The sequence below is a fragment of the Ochotona princeps genome, chromosome 2, assembly GCF_030435755.1.
Source record: "Ochotona princeps isolate mOchPri1 chromosome 2, mOchPri1.hap1, whole genome shotgun sequence".
NCBI lineage: Eukaryota > Metazoa > Chordata > Mammalia > Lagomorpha > Ochotonidae > Ochotona > Ochotona princeps.
The window spans coordinates 16282358-16302623 of record NC_080833.1 but is presented as its reverse complement, the minus strand read 5'-3'; the positions used below and the strand labels follow the sequence as shown (position 1 = coordinate 16302623).

The 20266-nt window shown below is 43.3% G+C and overlaps 1 protein-coding gene across 2 annotated transcripts in view; it reads left to right on the top strand.

Annotated features, from left to right (window-relative positions):
* The first annotated feature begins 313 nt into the window (after positions 1–313).
* The window catches only part of HNRNPR (heterogeneous nuclear ribonucleoprotein R), a 36342-nt gene continuing 16389 nt past the window's right edge, over positions 314–20266 (top strand). The window contains exons 1-6 of one of the 2 annotated variants that reach the window (XM_004592268.4): positions 485–621; positions 3734–3899; positions 6092–6210; positions 6818–6925; positions 9077–9190; positions 19678–19854. In XM_004592268.4, coding sequence (XP_004592325.1) covers positions 3743–3899; positions 6092–6210; positions 6818–6925; positions 9077–9190; positions 19678–19854 — 675 coding nt within the window. In that variant the 5' untranslated portion in view covers positions 485–621; positions 3734–3742. Of the gene's footprint in view, positions 622–3733; positions 3900–6091; positions 6211–6817; positions 6926–9076; positions 9191–19677; positions 19855–20266 lie in introns of both variants that reach the window. The other variant, XM_004592272.4, reaches the window with a different exon arrangement.

Below are 20266 nucleotides of genomic sequence, written 5' to 3'. Positions count from 1 at the left end.
GCGCGCGGCCATGGGCGTGTCTGGAGCGAGCGCCAGCCGCGGCGGGGCGAGGAAGGCGTGAAGGCCCCGGCGGCCCCGGCGACGCGGCGGGAGCGCCATGGCAGAGCGCGGCCGGCACGGACCGTGGGGAGGCGGGGCTCCGAGGCCAGCCACGCGGCGCGAGGCCTAGACATCCCGCCCGGCCCCGGCAGCAGACGACGAGGGAGGAGCTTCGGCCGAGCCGGGGCCTGAGGCCCCGCAGCCTCGCCGCCGTCAGGGGCTTCCACCACAGACCCCTTTGTGTGCCTGCCCCCGCCCCGGAGGGGGCCCCAGCCAGCGGCGCTGAGGACCCTCATTGGCTCTGCCGACAGCTGCCACGATTGGCTCCCGGGACGACCGGCGTGGTCCGCTTCCCTCCCTTTCTATTGGTCGGCTGAGCTGCCAGTCCTGCCACCTCGTGAGGTGATTGCCCGACATCTCAGAGTCCCTGGAAGCAGTTCCGGGAAACCCCGCGTGCTGCTGGGATCGCGTCTGTGTCCATGAGGGGGGGGGAGGGGGTGGCGCGCGCGCCATTTCTAGTCGTTTTCAAAGCGCCTCGCGCTGATTCTCACGGGCCCGGCCGCCGGCCCCTGCTCTGCCCCGGTGAGTCTCGCGCCGGCCCTGGGGGGGAGGGGCCGGGAGCCCCGATCCGACGCGACTCGGCCCGGCCCGGGCTCGGCGCCTGGTCCCCCGTTTGGCTTTTCGCTCCGAGGCCCCGGGGTGGGGGTGGGGATGGGCTGGGGGTGGCTTCGGCCTCGTCCGGCCGCGCAGCTGTGGGCCTAGCCCTGCCGCGGCGGCGCCCGCTCGCGCTCGCTCATCCTGCTCCCGCCCCTCCATCCCCGGCCCTGCGGCTCGGCCTGCCGGCGCTGGCCCGGCCTTTTTTTTTTTTTTCCCGCCTCCGCCCGTCCGCTCCATGCGGCCGAGCCCGGGCGGGAGAGGCTGAGACGCCCACGGTTCCCATCGCTTGTTCCCCGGCCGAGTCCGCTGTTTAGGCTCTGGTCTCCACCGACCCGGACCCGAGTGGGACGTGTGGCTCCTCGGGATGGGCCTGACGGGGTGCGGTGGACGAGGGCGGGGTGCCCAGGGCTACCCGAGAGGAGAGAAAACTTTTGTGTGAGCGAAGGCGAGAGGCCAATTTCTGTGGGGAGCCTTCGTACGCCCCCCTTCCCCACTCTGCATGCTTCGAGCTGAGATTTGAAGGAAAAAATGACTACTAGAGGCCGTGAAACTTAGGCGTCCTGCAGCGCCCGAGGTAGCTCGTTCTGAGAATGTCAGAGGCGCCCCAAACTGGAAAGGCGATTCTTTCTCTTCTACGGCTGCGACCGTATTGCCAGAGCCGAGAAATGAAAGCTCAATCCTTGCACACTACTCGTGTGAGATTTTTTTTTTTTGCTGTCCTCATGAGACTGTTAGATTGGTGTCTCCCCTACTCAGTCCTAGAATAAGGGCTTGACGCGCCTAAGCCGTGACATAACCGTTAGTTTTCATTTCGTTGGTTCTTTTTGAGCCCGTCTCTTAACGTGAAGAATTTGTACAGAAAAAGCCAGGCAGGAACTAGCGCTGATTTCCCAAAGCTTCCAACAGTCCTTGGACGTCTGAATAAAATTTTTACTTTTTGCAAAAATATTCAAGATCGAATGACCCCAGTAACATTAAGTCTATTTGCTGCATCCAGAAATATGGTTTGGCTGTGTGGCATCGTGTTGAATTGACATGAGTTTTCAGTGGTCTCCATGAAACTTTTTTTTTTTTTTAATGAGTGCTTTGTGTTTGGCTTGAGAGATTTTTTTCTCCCCTTTGATCTGAAGGTTTTATTTTCTGGAATCTACCTTTTTTGTTGTTGTTGAAGTTTACAAACTTTCAGACTGTTTTAACTAATTTCAGTATCAACTTGTGGAACCTTTGCAGCGAAGTGGTAGTCAAATATTTCTATCTTGTGCTTATTACAAACTTGTCTTATTGCTTTACACTTAAGAAAAGCCAGCACCTTAACAGAGGTTCCATTGTAACTTGTCTGTTAAAAATTCGCCTCTTTTCTGTGACTAATCGTATTCCCACTAATAATGCAATGCGGAGGGCTCTTGTGATCCTGAGAACTTCGGAGTTGTGATGATCTGACTGTAGTATCTGGGGGTGGGACAGCATGGGGAAAAGTGGGACTATCAGTAGCAATGATTTTGGAACTTACGGTACATCTTTGTAAAAGCAGGTTGTATTAATCAGCCAATGGATTAATAGAATAGTTTCTACATCAAAAGTTGCAGTTTTGAGTGTTTCTGGTTTTGCTAGTTCATCGGAATTTGATGCTTGCCTTGAGAAACATTTGCCCAGCATTTAACCAGTATGTGTCTATATTAGACAGAAAGCTTGTCAAGCCTGAATGTTTTGTAATCATGATATCATGTATCTCATTTTCAGAGTTAACACTTCATGCATTTTCCTTTCTTCCAACTTTGTAACCTCCTGCCCTTGGTCTTCCTCCCTCTTTCATTAACTTCAAATAAATATGAGTGGAAAAGCAAAAGTTTTAAGCCAGGAAACTGCACCCGGTGCATTTGCACCACATGTGATAAGCTGTCTGAACGCGGTGTCTGATGGGTCTTAGTACTTTGCGGGAGACTTGGATTTTCTCTCTAGCCGGTGAGGTGTCTTGAGTTTCATCAAGAAGCAGGCTTTTCCTTGAGACCCCCCTTCCTGCGTTTTATGTTGCAATTCCTTCGCTCCACAGCCTGCTATCTTCCTGCACGTTGTAATGCCACCTCAGATAAATGCTTTGTAATAATTCCGTGCTTTTGAGACAGCGTAGATACTGGTCTTGTATGGGTTTATTCTTTCCAGGATGTTGATCTACTTCAGCCTTACTTTTATAGGCTGAACATACAAAATGGTTTTTGGTAGGGAATCAGAAATTCTGGCCAAGTGTATCCTAATTAGGTAATGTTTATTGGAACAACTCGGACGAGGTTAGTTGGCCATCCTTCAGTGTGGTTTTGCATCTCTATTTCACTGACATGGAAACTGTACATGTACTCATGCTTTTTATTTTTTGAGAAGCAACCTCAACTGTAGCTCACTATTTTATGTGAACTTAATTGTTTAGTTCTTAAAATTGGTCATTTTTTCTTTTAAATCTGTGAATGGAAATAGCAAATTAATCTTAGAACAATATTGTCAAACTTCGTGGTTTTTGCTTTTATTAAGTGAGGTGGAGAAAGCCCGAAGCCCAGCATGTGGAACTAGAGACGATAGGACACTTACTGTACACCGACACTGTGCTTGAAGCAGGGTGAGGGAAAGCTGAAAACCTCTAAACTTCATCAAGGAGCCTGTGGGTGTTCATTCTGTTTTTAAACAAAACTTTCAAAAATGGTGTAAGAATGGAGAGCTAAGGGGCCTTTAGGATTTTGTGGTGATGTGTGGATCTGCTCACCAGAGCACAGCAGGTGCCTTGTTAATCAGTTGTTCTGCCTTGAGTAAATTAACCTAGTGTACATGAAGTTCCTTAAAGAGCTAATGCTTCCATGTACATTTTCTAGAGTTTTGCAGGATGATTATTGCAAATTTAGATCAGATGCATCACAAAAGGCATAAAATATTATTTTGATAGAGGTTTTTAGCAGCATGTATACAAATTAGTTTAGATAAATCATGCATTGTCCTACAAACTAGTTATTTCTGGCTTAATGTAATATAGCTCCTGAATTTTTTCCAGCAGCATAATAAAATGGCTAATCAGGTGAATGGTAATGCGGTACAGTTAAAAGAAGAGGAAGAGCCAATGGATACTTCCAGTGTAACTCACACAGAACACTACAAGACACTGATAGAGGCAGGCCTCCCACAGAAGGTGGCAGAAAGACTTGATGAAATATTTCAGACAGGTATAATATGCATTTCTTGTTTCTGATGGTTATGAAAGTGAGGGCAAACCACTTTGATTTTATAGAGTTTTAAGGTTAAATATACTTGTTGTTTCTGATCTGTGTAGAGCTGAATGTTTGTTACTTTCCCTTCACTGAGGGCATATTGGGTTTGACTTTGATATTCTTATTTCATTATTTTGAAGCCTTCTTAGTGTTGAATATGCAGTCCTAGTTGTTTCAGAACAGTACATCAATTTGTCTTAGATTTATCACCAGTGAATATTATGTTTCAGCACACTAAATTTTGCATTTTTTTTTTAATCTAAAGCAAGCATCGTTTTGCTTTTACTTTTCTACTTGTAGCTTCTAACGTGATTGTTAAATCAGATTAGGTCTGATTAGGCGGTATTATAAAAGGAGTAGTTAGAATGTGTGTCTGAACTGACAATAAATGTTCGACTCCTTGAGAAGTTGTGGTCTGTCTTGTTTCTAACAGACAAAAATCCACATCTCTCGGTAATTTGAAATGTTTGGTTTGTTAACAGCTGCTTTAAAAAAAAATCTCTAAGTCCCATGGCTGTGTGCTTAAGCAAATTTGAACATCTAATATGGCTGGTTGTGAGTGGTTTGAAGTTTTAAAGAGGGAGAGAAATATTTACCCTTAGGGAGCCTTGTTCATAAATAAATGTGTCCTCCTCCTCTGGGGCCATAGATGGAAACTTCTTCCCCTGTGTTTTGTGTGCCTATCCAGATTCTGTGTGTGGGAGAGAGAACTCTCATTCACAAGTGTTGTCTTAAGTACAGTAGTAACAAATAGCTGCTTTTTTTTGTTCCTAAAAAAAAAAAATTTTTAAAGCGGGCAAGCTCAGGATAGTTTAGGCAATAAAATGACTTATAAGAGTGACTCCTGGATGATGTCCCGTTTGCACATCAGTCCTCGGGAACGTTCTGTGACACTCTGTCAGAGAATTGGCAGCGATCTGCTTAGAGATGTTCTCTTGTAGAGTGTTTTGTTCCAGAGAAGAGGCGATGGTTTGGGTGCAGGCTTGGATTGACTAAACGGACTGACGGGTGTCCAGAGTTGTGGCTTCAGGTGGTGGCATGGGACAGTCAAGTAAGGAACCTCCAGTTAGTTCGGCATGCTCATTTTGAGCTTTTAAGACAAATCATGACAGCATTTGTTAAAGTAACTTTGCAAGTTGCATTATGCTTATTTAAAATTTATTCGCTGTGTGGAATAAAGTCTTATTTGCTTTACTAAAATGGAGTCACTTTTGATGTTAGTTCATATGGACGTGGGGGTTTCAATCTGTTAAATATTTCCATTTTCCACTGAATCAATTCTGAAACATTCTTTATATACACACAGAAATTACAAATGACAGATTATATTACACTTAGTAGATGTCCTGTGTGCAGTTTAATATGCTACATATTTAGGATACATTGAATGTCTTTTCTGTATAGTTAATTTATAATCCTTTATTGCCATTTGAAAGATTGTCATTATTGACAGTCTGTTGGGAATGCCACAGCATCTTTTAAATCTCAGCTTGTTATCTTGGAGCAAACAATGCCTTAAAATATGACTTTCAGAATTGATTGATGAAGCTGCACTTGCAGTTGTAAAGGAGTTTGAAATTATGCCTTTCCACATTCTGACTGCAGCAAAGTAGATGCTCAGATAAACACATGCATTTCAGTTTGTGTTTGGTGCTCAAGGGGGAAAGCCTTTGATACTTTTTGGAGCGTGGAAAGAATTATTAAATAAAATTCTCATATTTTCCCCTATCTCTTACATGGTTAACATTAACAATTCATAATTTAAAGGTTTATTCTTGGGAAAAATAGAGTACTTTTACCACTCTGACATAAATCAGAGTTTGTTAAGTGAATGCTTATAATCTGTCATATATCAGATTTATTTTTCACGATTTTCACGTCTGGGGAGTTGGAAATGACTATCAGTATGATTTGTTTTTTTTAAATGGATATGGGGTTTGACATATGATTAAGGATGCTGACACTTTCTCGTTAGTGTTCAGCTTTTCTATATAGTATTGTGTGGCTACATAGGTGTATACAGTCAGATGAAATATAGTTTGTTAATGATAATAGTGAATGGAAGATTCTTGACTAAATGTGACTTGGACAATGTAGGTTGCCCCTTTTGTGGCAATAATATCACCCCTCTCCAATTTAATTTTTAGGATTGGTAGCTTATGTCGATCTTGATGAAAGAGCAATTGATGCTCTCAGGGAGTTTAATGAAGAAGGAGCTCTCTCAGTACTGCAACAGTTCAAGGAAAGTGACTTGTCACATGTTCAGGTAAGAACACCTCGGGACGATTCATGATCTCAAGTTACGTCACTGTTCCGGTGCTTTTCTTCCCGCCTGTGGAAAGTGGTTTTTTGATTATGACTTCCTCTGCCCCTTTTTTTTTCCTAAGTAGTTTAGAGGGAAAAAGATCTGCTTGTGGCAAAGAGTGTCAGAAGCACAAGCATAAAGCAAAAGTCTCCTCCCCTTACTCCTTTGTGCAGTAAGTTACTTTAAACACTTAAAGTCAGGATTTAATGATTGCTACTGTTAAATTTTTTTTTGCATGTATAAATTGTTTGAGTTATTAACATTTTTGGGTTATTTGATTCAGTTTTATTGTCTCAGAGGGAAGTAATGTGGTTGGGAGGAATAGTTTCAGCATCTGGCACAGATAGTGCAGGTTCAGGGCAATAACAACAAATCAAAGGCATTTCCCGGGTGCTGCCTGAGGAAGGTAAGCTCTCTGAGGTCTAGCCTGTCTTCTTGATGTCTGTTCCAGTCTCTGATGTGTCATTCAAATTCAGCGAATACTTGTTGAATGGATAACTGTTTCATTAAAATTTATGAATTTTCTGTAATGTAAATGTAAATTTGCATATTTGATTATTTGTTTTAGAACAAAAGTGCATTTTTATGTGGAGTTATGAAGACCTACAGGCAAAGAGAGAAACAGGGGAGCAAGGTGCAAGAGTCTACAAAGGGACCCGATGAAGCAAAAATCAAGGTACAGCTTGACTTGGGCAACTGTAATGAAGTTACATTTAATGTGGTGTTGTCAGAGTCTTTGCATTTCTTCTCAAAATAGTCTTTATAGTTTTGTATTAGAAAGAAAACACTGTAGGGCAATTTGCATAAGGATGATTATTTGGGTGGCCAGCATACACGTGTATGTGTGATTAAAAGGTGAACATCTGACACTCTGGCCGCTTGTTCTGGAGAGGAGTGACATGCTTGTTGATGCTGCTTAGATGCTGCTTGGGTTGATCCGGCAGTGCTTGTTGGTCCTGTTGCCAAACACTTTGTTCTTTCCTCTTGTTAAATGGCTGTTATAACTGCTTTCCTCCTGAATTCTCAGCTTCCTCCGTTTATTTGTACAATAGCAGTAGTGGTAATGCCTACCTCATACAGTTATTGCAAGGATTAGAATAATGCCTGGCATGTAGAAGGGACTGTATAACTAGAAGCCATTGTTGTTGTCACCATTCTTATTACTTAGATCTCCGTTGAGAGGCCAGTATAGGACTTCCAGTGAAAGACAGTGAGTCCCATTCCTTGGGGAGATGAGTAGGACTTGGTGCATAGAGGGACTTTTTTACTTACACAGTTATTTTATTTTGGAAGCTGTTTATGTGGGTGGTTTATGTTTTAGGTGGGTTATGTAACCTGCAGTTCCTGTCAGCTAACTGATTTTGTATATATAGTCCTTTTGTACCCATTTTTCATCCTCTGTAAGTGGTGCAGAATTATAGGTTTTTAAATAATTAAATGCAAAAATTCTTGAAGTAATAGTTTGTTAAGAATATTTATTACTGTTCATTGAATAGACCTATAAGTTGTTTCCCTAAAATTGACATTGGCTCTTAATTCTGGAAAAGGTATATAGCATAGATTCAACATATGTATTACATGTCACACAAATTATGCATAAGTGGTATACTTGGTATGTATTTTATGTTACACAAATTTTTATGTCTAAAACTAGAGAACTGTGTTTGAGTCACAGGTAGAGGAATGGAAGGCCTCAGGCATGCATGCCTGGGGACTCGTTGGAATTCTAAGTGTGAATGTAAAATGCTTTGTTGGTGGATTGCGTTTCTGTGGTGGCCCTGGTATCTTGCGTGAGCCTTCCAAAGAAAGGAGTGTTGCCTCAGGTGGCGTAAGCTCTGTGAGGACAAGCACATTGTCTTTCCTATGATTTGCTTTAATATCCAACAACATGCTGTTTGAGAAAGGTTGATGATCAGGAAACATGGTTTTGTTGGTTTGAAAACTGAATATATTCATTTGTTAATTGCCAGATATTTTGAGTCCTTACTGTTAGGAGATTGTCTGATTCCTCTGAAGTAGCGTGAATATGAAATGAATGCAAGGTCAAACAGGCTGAACTTTGGAACTTATTGGAACTTTGATTACAGTAGACTAACAAGCAGCAAGGTGGATGGGAGCAATAGGAAATGAGGATGGGAGGTAGGACTTCCTCCCCTCCCCAACAGGATTTATTTATGTGGAAGGCAGAGTTACAGACACAGAGAGACAGAGATCTTAGCTGATTCACTCCCCAAGTGGCATCACTGGCCGGGGTTGGGATAGGTGGAAACCAGGAGCGTATAACTGCATTTGCATCTCCCACATGGGGGCTGGGGCCCAGGCATGTGAGCCATCTTCCACTGCTTTCCGGACGTGTATTAGCGGGGAGCTGAATGTGAAGCAGAGTGTTTAGTGCCCATATGGGGTTCTGATTTCACAGGTGACAGCTTAACTCACTGTACCACGGCACCAGCGATAGACATCTGATTTTTGTAAGGTTAGAGGGCGTCTCAATTCCCAAGAATCACTTGTGTAATGGCAATGAGAGACACAAGCAGTCTAATTGAAGTGAAGGAGTGAGAAATGAGGGGTACCATTCATACCTAAATTCAGACAGCATGAGTCAATTCATGTAGAATTTTTAGCTGCCCATTTTTTTTCCTGTTCTCATTTATAACATAAGGTGATAGGTCTGGAGATTGAGTTTGCCCACATAGAAAGGAACAGTAAAATAAATAAGAACCAGGGTGAATTTTGACCTTTTGGAATGCCTTTTGGAAAATAATGTATTAATTCATGTGTGTGTAATTATGTATTTAAGTATAAACGCGTGTGTAATTATCTCTAGGCATTACTTGAAAGGACTGGTTATACTCTGGATGTAACCACAGGACAGAGGAAGTATGGCGGGCCTCCACCAGACAGTGTGTACTCGGGTGTGCAGCCTGGAATTGGAACAGAGGTAAGTGTTCTAGCTTTTTTTTGCTAAAGTTGTAATAGTCTACTGTGGGATGGGGAAATACTTAATTGCTTTTGAAGTTTAGCTTTTTTTTTTTTTTTTAAGATTTATTTTTATTGGAAAGGCAGATATACAGAGAGGAAGAAAGACAAACAGGAAGATCTTCTGTCCGATGGTTCACTCCCCAAGTGGCCACAACGGCTGAGCCTGAGCCGATCCAAAGCCAGGAGCCAGGAGCTTCTTCCAGGTCTCCCTCGTGGGTGCAGGGTCCCAAAGCTTTGGGCCATCCTTGACTGATTTCCCAGGCCACAGGCACAGAGCTGGATGGGAAGTGGGGCTGCTGGGATTAGAACTGGCACTCATAAGATATCCCAGCGTGTTCAAGGCGAGGAATTAAACCACTACGCTATTGCACCAGGCCCAGCTATTGTTTTGTTGTAATTCATTCCTATGTTTAGTGCTAACCTGGGCAAGGATAATCTTGTTAACCAAACCCCTTAAGATATATAGAGGGATTGGGCCTGGCACGGTGGCCTAGGGGCTGAAGTCCTCGCCTTGAACACTGTGGCATCCCATTTGGGTGCCAGTTCTAATCCCGGCAGCTCCACTTCCCATCCAGCTCCCTGCTTGTGACCTGCACCCGTGTGGGAGACCCAGAGGAAGCTCCAGGCTCCTGGCTTCAGATCAGTGCAGCTGCTGCTAATGTGAGTTTGGGGAGTGAATCAATGGACAGAAGATTTTCCCCTCTGTCTCTCCTCCTCCTCTCTGTATATCTGACTTTGCAATAAAAATAAATAAATCTTAAAAAAAAAAGAAAACATAAATATTTCGTTGGTATTAAGTTTTTATTTGAATTAAATATTAGGAGGTCTTATTAGCTAGTGAGTAGAGTTCTAAAAAGTGTTCATTTATTCAGGCTACCACCTGATTAAATTTAAAGGAAACAACAATGTCTCATGGAAATTGTTACGAGTGTCATGCTCTTAATAACTAAAGTTGCGTTTCAGACGAGTAAAAACAAAGATTACTATTTCTGGCTATAGATTGATATGCAATGGTGGCACCATTGTAGCATAACGGGTTCTGTATCATAACCCGTTCTGGTGTCAGTTCTCTGTGTGTAGAATGGTCATAGGTCTTTTTTTTTTTTTTTTAAGATTTATTTATTTTTATTTGAAAATCAGATACACAGAGAGGAGAGACAGAGAGGAAGATCTGCTGTCCAATGAGTCACTCCACAAGGGATCACAACGGCCGGTGCTGCGCCAATCCAAAGCCAGGAGTCAGGAACTTCCTCCAGGTCTCCCACGCGGGTGCATGGTCCCAAGGCTTTGGGCTGTCCTCGACTGCTTTCCCAGGCCACAAGCAGGGAGCTGGATGGAAAGTGGAGCTGCCGGGATTAGAACCGGCGCCCAAATGGGATCCTGGCGTGTGTAAGGCAAGAACTTTAGCCGCTAGGCTACCTCACCAAGTCCTGTTTTTTTTTTTTTTAATATTTAATACATTCAGTATTCCTAATATTTAACATTAATAAAAGGAATTCAAAGCATTTTTATTGATAGATGAGTCGATCTGCAAATGATGATTTAGGGGTATTGCAGTAAGGAGGCTGAGCTTGTTAGCCTTGGCATGCCCGTATCCGGTGTCCTAGTGTGTGGGAATGAATTTTGCTTCTGCAGTGATCCACCTCTGCAGGTGCACACCCTGCAAGGCCGCGCCTTGTCCCCTCCTCCCATGTGGGAGACCTGGTTGGAGTTCCCAGCTCCGGTCTTCAGCATGGCCCAGCCATAGCTGTCGCAGGCATTAATGGTGAACACTGAAAGCAAAATTACCTGTGTTCTCTATTCAAATAGATACAAATAAGCTTTAACAAAGCAAACTATATGACACTTAATGTTATGCAAGGTTAATTGCTTCGGAATTGAAACTATGAACCATCTAGGATTCTCTGGAAGCAAATGTCATTAACGAAATGCAGGATATAGATGAGTATTGCTTTGATCTTCTGGTCCTCTCGTTAATGCCTCCCTGTTATCTTTAGTGTTTACTTCTGCCATGAATACTTTTGAAACCATATTTTTCTTTTTGTTATATATTTTGCTTTATATAAAAAATATATTTTTATTTGAAAGGCAGAAAGCTCTTCCATCTGCCTGTTTACTCCCCAGATAACCCCCAACAGCTGAAGCTGTGACCGGCCAAGACCCAGAACTCAGTTCGGGTTTCCAGTGTGAGTGAGAGGAGCCCAACTTTTGGGGCCTCCACTTGCTGTCTCCCAGGGCACATATTTAGCAGGCTGGAGTCAGAGAAGTTGGGATTCATACTTGGGCACCCTGATATGGGAAAGGGCGTCCCAAGTGGGGCCTTCGCTGCCCAGAATTCTATATACTTGTTAAACCAATGTGGAATTGTGGTTCAGTTTTCTCATTTGAATGCTACAACATTTTTTGTTTGGTTATTTGTTTTTTAATTTTGTGCTTAGCATCAGGATTTTTTTTTTTTGAGGTTGTCCATTTATTTTTATTGGAAAGGTAGATTTACATACAGAAGGAGATACAACAGAGAGGAAGATTTTCTGGCCTCTGGTTCCCTCCCCAATTGGCCCCAATGGCCAAAGCTGAGCCAATCCAAAGCCAGAAACCAGGAACTTCTTCCAGATCTCCCACACAGGTACAGGGTCCCAAGGCCTTGGGCCAATCTCGACTGCTTTCCCAGGCCACAAGCAGGAAGCTGGATGGAAAGTGGAGCAGCCAGGACACAAACTTAAGTCCATATGGGATCCTGGCGCTTGTAAGGCAAAGATTTAGCCACTGAGTCATTGCACTGGGTCCAGAACCAGGATTTTTTTTTTTTTTAACATAAACCCCCACATAAAATAGATTAAAAGTGTAACTTTTATGACGTTCTTATTTTTTTTCTGAAGGTGTTGTTTATTTTACTTAAAAGAGTTATAGAGAGGGAGAGAACTTTTCCATCACTCCCGAAGTGGTGACAACTCCTAAGGCTTGGCTGACCCAGCGCCGGGAGCCAGCTCGCCCATGTGGTTGTAGGGCCTAAGGCTTTGGGATAACTACTGCTTTCTGAGGTCATAAATGGGGAGTAGGATTGAAAGTGGAGCAGCTAGACCCAGACTGGTGCCTACAGAATGCTGGTGCTTGCTGGCGGAGAATTAGCTAGTTGAGCCATCATGCTGGCCCCTGCTTTCTTCATTCTTTTTTAAAGTTTTATTTATTTTTCTTGGAAAGTCAGATTTACAGAGAGAAGGAGATACAGAGAGAAAGATCCTCCATCTGCTCTTGGTCTTGATTTATGCAAGGCAGGAACTTTTGCCACTAGGCTACTATGCTGTGCCTTTTTTTTTTCTTTTAAGATTTATTTGTTTATCCGGGCCCAATGGGGTGGCCTAGCGGCTAAAGTCCTCGCCTTGAACACCCTCGGATCCCATATGGGCGCTGGTTCTAATCCCGGCAGCTCCACTTCCCATCCAGCTCCCTGCTTGTGGCCTGGGAGAGCAGTTGAGGACGGCCCAAGGCTTTGGGACCCTACACCCACATGGGAGACCCGGAAGAGGTTCCTGGTTCCCGGCTTCGCACCGGCCGTTGCAACTCACTTGGGGAGTGAATCATCGGACGGAAGATCTTCCTCTCTGTCTCTCCTCTCTGTATATCTGACTTTGTAATAAAAATAAATAAATCTTTTAAAAAATTTAAAAAAAGATTTATTTGAAAGGGAGAGGGAGAGAGGTTTTCTGCATTCTGATTTACTCCCCAAATTGCTGTTACAGCTGAGCTTCCAAGTCTACACATGGGTGCCCAAGCACCTGGATCATCTTCCACTGCCTTCCAAGGTGCATTAGCAGGAAGCTGAATCGAAAGTAGAGCAGCTGGGCCTCAAACTGGCACCATGTGGGGTGCTAGCATTGTTTTACCACTGTACCACTATGCCAGTTCTCTTTTGACTAATTTTTAACTCTTTAATAAGAATTAATTCTAATACTTTGGTATACTTCATGTTAACAAATAACAGCCTAGTGCAAAGCAAGTTAGTAATTATTTCACAATGATTTATAGGCATGAAGATGTTAAACTTGTTACTGATTTCATTAATGAACATAATAGTGGGTTTTTTTTTTTAAAGATTTATTTATTTTACTACAGTCAGATATACAGAGAGGAGGAGAGAAAGAGAGGAAGATCTTCTGTCCGATGATTCACTCCCCAAGTGAGCACAATGACCGGAGCTGTGCCAATCGAAGCCAGGAGCCCAGAGCTCCTCCAGGTCTCCCATGCGGGTGAAGGATGACAAGGCTTTGTGCTGTCCTCGACTGCCTTCCCAGGCCACAAGCAGGGAGCTGGATGGGAAGTGGAGCTGCCGGGATTAGAACCGGCGCCCATATGGGATCCCAGGGTGTTCAAGGCGAGGACTTCAGCTGCTAGGCCATGCCGCCGGGCCCGGGATTTTTTCTTTTTAGAGATTTATTATTTTTTTTTTTTCAATTGGACAGTCAGATATACAGAGAGGAGGAGAGACTGAGAGGAAGATATTCTGTCTGATGGTTCGCTCCCTAAGCAGCTATAACGGCTGGAGCTGAGCCGATCCAAAGCCAGAAGCCTGTTCCGGCTCTCCCACACAGGTGCATGGTCCCAAGGTTGGGCCATCCTCAACTGCTTTCCCAGGCCACAAGCAGGAAGCTGGATGGGAAGGCGAGGCTGCCAGGATTAGAACCAGTGCCCATATGGGATCCTGGCACTCAAGGAGAGGATTAAGCTGCTAGGCTACTGTGCTCGGCCCGGGGGATTTGTTTTTAGTGTTTATTTATTTATGTATTTGAAAGGCGGAAAGAGAAGGAAAACTAAACCCAGTGTATCTTTTTAACTATTGGTTTATCTAGGAACCAGTCGTTACTGTGCTAGTTTTAAAAGATGAAACTTCAAACAGGTTGTGGAATGAACCTTTATTGTGGGTAGGAGGTTAAGCTTGCCATGTTGGCATCCCATACTAGGGTGCTGGTTCAAATCCCAGCTGCCCTTTTTTTCCCCCTTAATATTTACTTATTTATTTAAGAGTTAGAGCGAGAGAGTATGAAATTGAGATTGAGAGCAAGAGATGGAGATCTTGATCCGCAGAATGCTTGCAGGGCTGGAGCTGGGCCTATCCGAAACCAGAGCCAGGAGCTTCTTGAAGGTCTCCCACATGGATGCAGGAAACCAAGGACTTTAGGCCATTCCCTTTCTCAGGCACATGAGCAGGGAGCTGGTTGGAAGAGGAGCAGGCAGGACTTGGACCAGTGTACATATATCATGTCGGAGTTATAGGTAGCAGCTTCACGTGCTCTGCCAAAAGGCTGGCCCCAGCTACTCTGGCAGTCGGTTCCTGACTGCTGTCTCTGTTGTGGCTGTGGAGAAGGGCCAGAGTGCTTAGACTCCATCTGCCATGAAGGATGTTTAGATGGAGTTCTGGCTCTTGGCTTTTGCCTGGCCTGGAGTGAACCAGTGGGTGGTTCACTTTACTCTGCTGTGTCACTGTTTCAAACGTGTTTACTTTGTGCCAAAGGAGTTTTGGATGCTGCATAATTCCTTGGAAGTAAGCTTTCCTTGGACTTTCTGAAGACTCTTCATGAGCAGGGACTTAAAAATTTCCAACACAGAAATAAACTTATCGTTTGATTGCTCTGTAAGCATTTTTAAAAATTTAATTAAAGACTTATTTATTTTAATGGATAGGTCAATTCACAAACAGGAGAGATAGAAAGATATTCTATCCCCTGGTTCCAGCTGCTGGAGTTGAGCCCATCTGAAGCCAGAAGCTTCCTCCGGGTCTCCCATGCAGGTGCAGGGTTCCAAGGCATTGGGCCATCTTCACTGCTCTCCCAGGCCATAAGCAGGGAACTGGGTAGAAAGTGAAGCAGCCAGGATATGAACCGGCACCCATATGGGATCCTGGTGCTTAGAGTTGGAGGATTAGCTAAGTGAGCCATTACACCAGCCTCTGTAAGCTTTTTGATGTGTTCATGTTTCTGCTGCACTATCCTTAGGAGAAAGATACAGTGTTCTGTATTATTAATGTTCTTGGATAGAGCAGATGTTGTTGCAGCAGGATCCTTTTGTGAGATTACCAGCCTGAGCCATTCCTATTAAATAATTTATTAAAATGAGAATCTAATGTAAAGTTTTATTAGATTCCACCCAGCAAGTTCAGTTTCATTAGATTGGTTTTTATTTGTTAAAAATCAGTTTGGGGCCCGGCGGCATGGCCTAGTGGCTAAAGTCCTCGCTTTGAACGCCCCGGGATCCCTTATGGACGCCGGTTCTAATCCTGGCAGCTCCACTTCCCATCCACCTCCCTGCTTGTGGCCTGGGAAAGCAGTTGAGGACGGCCCAATGCATTGGGACCCTGCACCCGCGTGGGAGACCTGGAGGAGGTTCCAGGTTCCCGGCTTCGGATTCGCGCAGCACTGGCCCGTTGCGGCTCACTTGGGGTGTGAATCATTGGACGGAAGATCTTCCTCTCTGTCTCTCCTCTCTGTATATCTGACTTTGTAATAAAATGAGTAAATCTTTAAAAAAAAAATCAGTTTGGACAAATGGACTTTTTAGATGTATTTTGTTGCTGATACATGTAATAAATAAATTGGTTTTAATTGATAACAATTGATGATGTGAGGTTTTGGTTTTTGTTTCTTTTTCTTTTGTGTTTTGTTATACTTATTAATTTTTTTCCAACTACTTAATTATCTGAAAGCCACAGTTAAGAGAGATGGGGGAGTAAGGAGGGGGCGGGAGAGAGAGAGAGAAGGTGAGAGAAATTAATTTTCTACAGCAGATGGAGGCAATAGCCAGGGATGGGCCAGGCCAGAGCCAGAGCCAGAGCCAGGAGCCAGGACCTTGTTCAGGGTCTCCTATGTGGGTGACAGAGGCTCATGGTCTTGGAGCATCCTCCGCTACTTTTCCCAAGTGCGGTAGCAGGGAGCTGGATTGGAATTGGAGTAATCAGGGCTTGAATGGGCATCTGTAAGGGATGCTGACACTGCAGGGTGCAGCGTTACTTGCTGTGCCACAATATTGGCCCCAGTTATTAAAAAGTTAAAGTTTGAGAGACATACTTTTGTAATGGTCTTATTTATAATTCTCTGTAGTTTTTAAATCCTGACTATATAAATGTGTTGTAAATAACTGCATGAGTGATCAAAAAGAGGCATTTTATGTTGAAAAGTTTTATTTTGTTAAAAATATTTTTCTTTTAATTGTTTTTAAAAGATCTACTATTTTAATTTGAAAGACACAGTTAGGGAGAGAGGGAAAGAGAGAGAGATCTGCCATCCTCTGGTTCACTGCTGAGATGGCTGCAGCAGCTTGGGCTGAGCCAGGTCAAAGCTAGGAGCTTCTCCACGTTCCCATGTGGGTGCAGGAGCCCACGGACTTGGAGCAGCCGTCACTGCTTTTCCCAAGCAGTGTAGCAGTGAGCTGGATTGGAAGTGGAAAAGTCGGAACTCGAACAGGTGCCCATATGTGAGGCAGTGTTGTGGGCAGTGGCCTAGCCTGTTAATAGTGCAATGCTGGCTCCCAGAAGTTCTTTATGTAGCTGACGTGGATTGTTCCTATTAGTGGGAACCCATGTGATATTTGAGAAAATGTTCAAGTCGGTTAAGCCTATCTATATCTTCAAACATACATTTTTTCTTTATGGTGAAAACATTCAGAATCTCTCAACATTTTAAAAGAAATCTATCATCCATTATATTTTTTCTAGTCTTTCTACTTGTTTAAAACATTTACCAGTGAAAGCTACCAAGAATTAGACTAATGTGGGTCTTGGTTTATTAAATTATGTGTTTGGTTGTTAAACTAAGTTTGAATTTTGTGAAGATACAAGAAATTGGGGAGAAAGGTGGGGTTTACTAAGATAGGACTGAACAGGGAAAAGAAGATATGCAGCTAGTTTTCCAAAGAAGGTAGAAAAAGAAATGGGCAAGTAAGTAAAGACTATGAGGATAACAATGCCAAAATGATCTTAGGATATTTAGTGAGGATTGACAACCGTAAAGAATCATTGGAATAGCTGTTGATTTAGTTGTTTCAAAGGCAGAGTGGCAGAGGTGTCTTCTGCTCACTGCTTCATTCCCCAAATGCCTGTGATAGCCAGGGCTAGGCTAGGCCAAATTTAGCAGACAGAGTTCCATGCAGGTCTCCCATATGGGTATCTGGGACCCACATGCTTGGGTGGCTTCTGCTGCCTTCCTAAGAATCAGAGAAGCAGAGAAGCAGAGAAGCTAGTCCCAAACTGGCACTCTGATATGGGGTGCTGGAGTCACAAGCATTGACTTAAAACTGCTGTGCCAGAACAGTCGCCCCTGGGTCTGGCACATTGACTCAATTAGCTAGTCCTTCCCTTTTAAGTGCTGGAATCCAATATGCGCATCTGTTTGTGTCCTGGCTGCTCCATTTCCCATCCAGCTCCCTGCTTCTGGCCTGGGAAAGCAGTGGAGAATGGCCCAAAGTCTTGGGACCCTACACCCCTGTGGGAGACCCGGAAGAAGCTTCTGGCTCCTAGCTTCAGATTGGCTCAGCTCCGGCCATTACGGCCACTTGGGAAGTGAACCAGCGGATGAAAGATATGTCTCTTTTCTTTGTAGATCCTGCCTTTTCAATAAAAATAAGTAAAAAAAAAACTGGCCCCTTTTGACTTTTAATTTGATTTATCATTACTGTATACATATATGTATATATATATATTTTTAACTCTGAAAACTTTTTACTGTTTCCATTTTGCTTGTTTGAAAGGCAGAGACTCATTCCCCCAATGTCAACACCAGCCAAAGCTGGACTAGGCTGCAGCCAAGAATCTGGCACTCAGTGGAGGGTGACAGACCAGGTGCTTGAGCTCCTCCTCTCTCTCAGCTTGCACATCAGCATGAAATTCAGTTGAAAGTGGAGCAGCTAGGATTTGAACCATGTGCTCCAATATGGGCTGTGGGCAGCGCACATGGGGACTTAAGCATGATACCTAATGCCCTCTCTAGTATATTATAGTTTGAATCTATCACTGCATAATTTTATAGCTAAAACTGATCATAAATTATTAGGCAGAGAGGGTTTTCATGCCTTTAATATGTTTTTTGAAAAGTATTTTCATTTTAAAGATTTATAGAGAAAGAAGGACAAAGAAGGAGAGCTCTTCCATCCATTGGTTCACTCCCTAAATGGCAGAAATGGCCATATCTGAGCTGCTCCGAAGCCAGGAGCCTTGTCTCCCAAAAGGATGTGGGACCTGAGTTTGTGGGCCATCTTTCAGGGCTTTCCCTGTCGCATAGGGAGCTGGCTTGGAAGTGGAGCAGCTGAGACATGAACCAGGAGGTATATAGGCTGCTAGCGCTACAAATGGAGGCTCAAACTACTATACCATGGCGCTGGGCCCAAATTTGCTATTTTGATAGAGAGGAATAGAAATTCTGAAGTTTCTGAAAAATGGTTAAGATGTGAGTTGAGAAAGCTTAGATATAGTTATGTCAGTTTTTATAATTTTATTATTATAGGTATCGTATTTCTGTGGAGACACAGATATGTCCTTTTTTCTGTTTTTTGGGAAAAAATAGGAATCATAAGTATTCAAAAATTTTAATCGTTAGTACAAATCTAGGTACTCTTCTTAGTTTACATTATTGTTTTTTGTTGATAATTCTGAAGTTGGAGGCTGGCGTTGTGGTCCAGTATGTTAAACTGTTGCTTGCAATGCTGCCATCCCATATCAGAACTTCAGTGAGAGTCCTAGGTAGTCCAGATCCCTGCTAATGTGTCTGAGAAAGCAGCGTAAGAGTGCCAAATACTTGGATAAACTCTGCTATCCATGTCGGAGACCAGGATAGAGTTCTTGCTCTGGACTTTGGCTGGCCCCGCCAGCTGTTACGCCCATTTGAGTAGTAACCAGCAAATGGGTCTCTGTCATCAATCTGCCTTTCCACTAAAATAAACAAATCTATTAAAAAAGAAAACTTGGCTTGGTGCAATAGCCTTGTGGCTAAAGTCCTCGCTTTGCATCTACTGGTATCTCATATGGGCATACAGTTCATGTCGCTGCAACCCTGCTTCCCATCCAACTCCCTGCTTGTGGCCTGGGAAAACAGTGGAGGATGGCTCAAGGCCTTGGGAACCTGCACCTGGGTGGGAGACCCAGATGAGACTCCTGGCTTTGGATTGGCTCAGCTCCGGCCTTTGTGGAGTGACTCATCAGACTGAAGATCTTCCTCTCTGTCTCTCCTCTTCTTTATATATCTGTCTTTCCAATAAAAAGAAATAAATCTTAAAACAACAACAACAAACAAAGCCCTAAGATCATTATGATGGAAATTAGGCTTTTGTAAGTCAGTTGCTGGATTCAGATTATTCCTGTTCTTTGTTTACCTTCTGCCTCCATATGCAGAAATGGAAAGTTAAGCTTTATAGTTCAAAAGGCAAATGCTTATGTTGGATTCTAATAACAGAGTTTTATTTCAGGTCTTTGTTGGTAAAATACCCAGAGATTTATACGAGGATGAATTGGTGCCTCTTTTTGAGAAGGCTGGTCCAATTTGGGATCTCCGTCTTATGATGGACCCATTGTCTGGTCAGAACCGCGGGTATGCGTTTATCACCTTCTGTGGAAAGGAAGCTGCGCAGGAAGCTGTTAAACTGGTAAGTGATAAACACCCTTGGTTTGGCATGTTTGTATTTGAGAGAGTAAACTCATTGAAAAAATGATTGCAGTTAACATTGTTTCATTTTCTTCAGCTGTTGCTTTGAATGTTTTTATATTGACAGAATTGGTATCTGGCCTTTGCTTTAGTTTTTCTGACTCTAAAAGTAAAATTAATGCACTCAAGATACAATGTATATTAGAAAGTTATGATTTAAAGACATTACACATTAGATGTATTAGTATCAAAGTTTCATTCTAATTGAGTTTTTAGTTTTGCTGTTAAGCTTTAGGAGTCTACAGAAAGTATGAAAGTTGGAATTTGGGCGGTAGTCACTTTGGACTCAATTCATATACTCAATAATAATCTTTTCTTTTTTTGTCCAGGCCTAAGCATACATTTGCTTTATT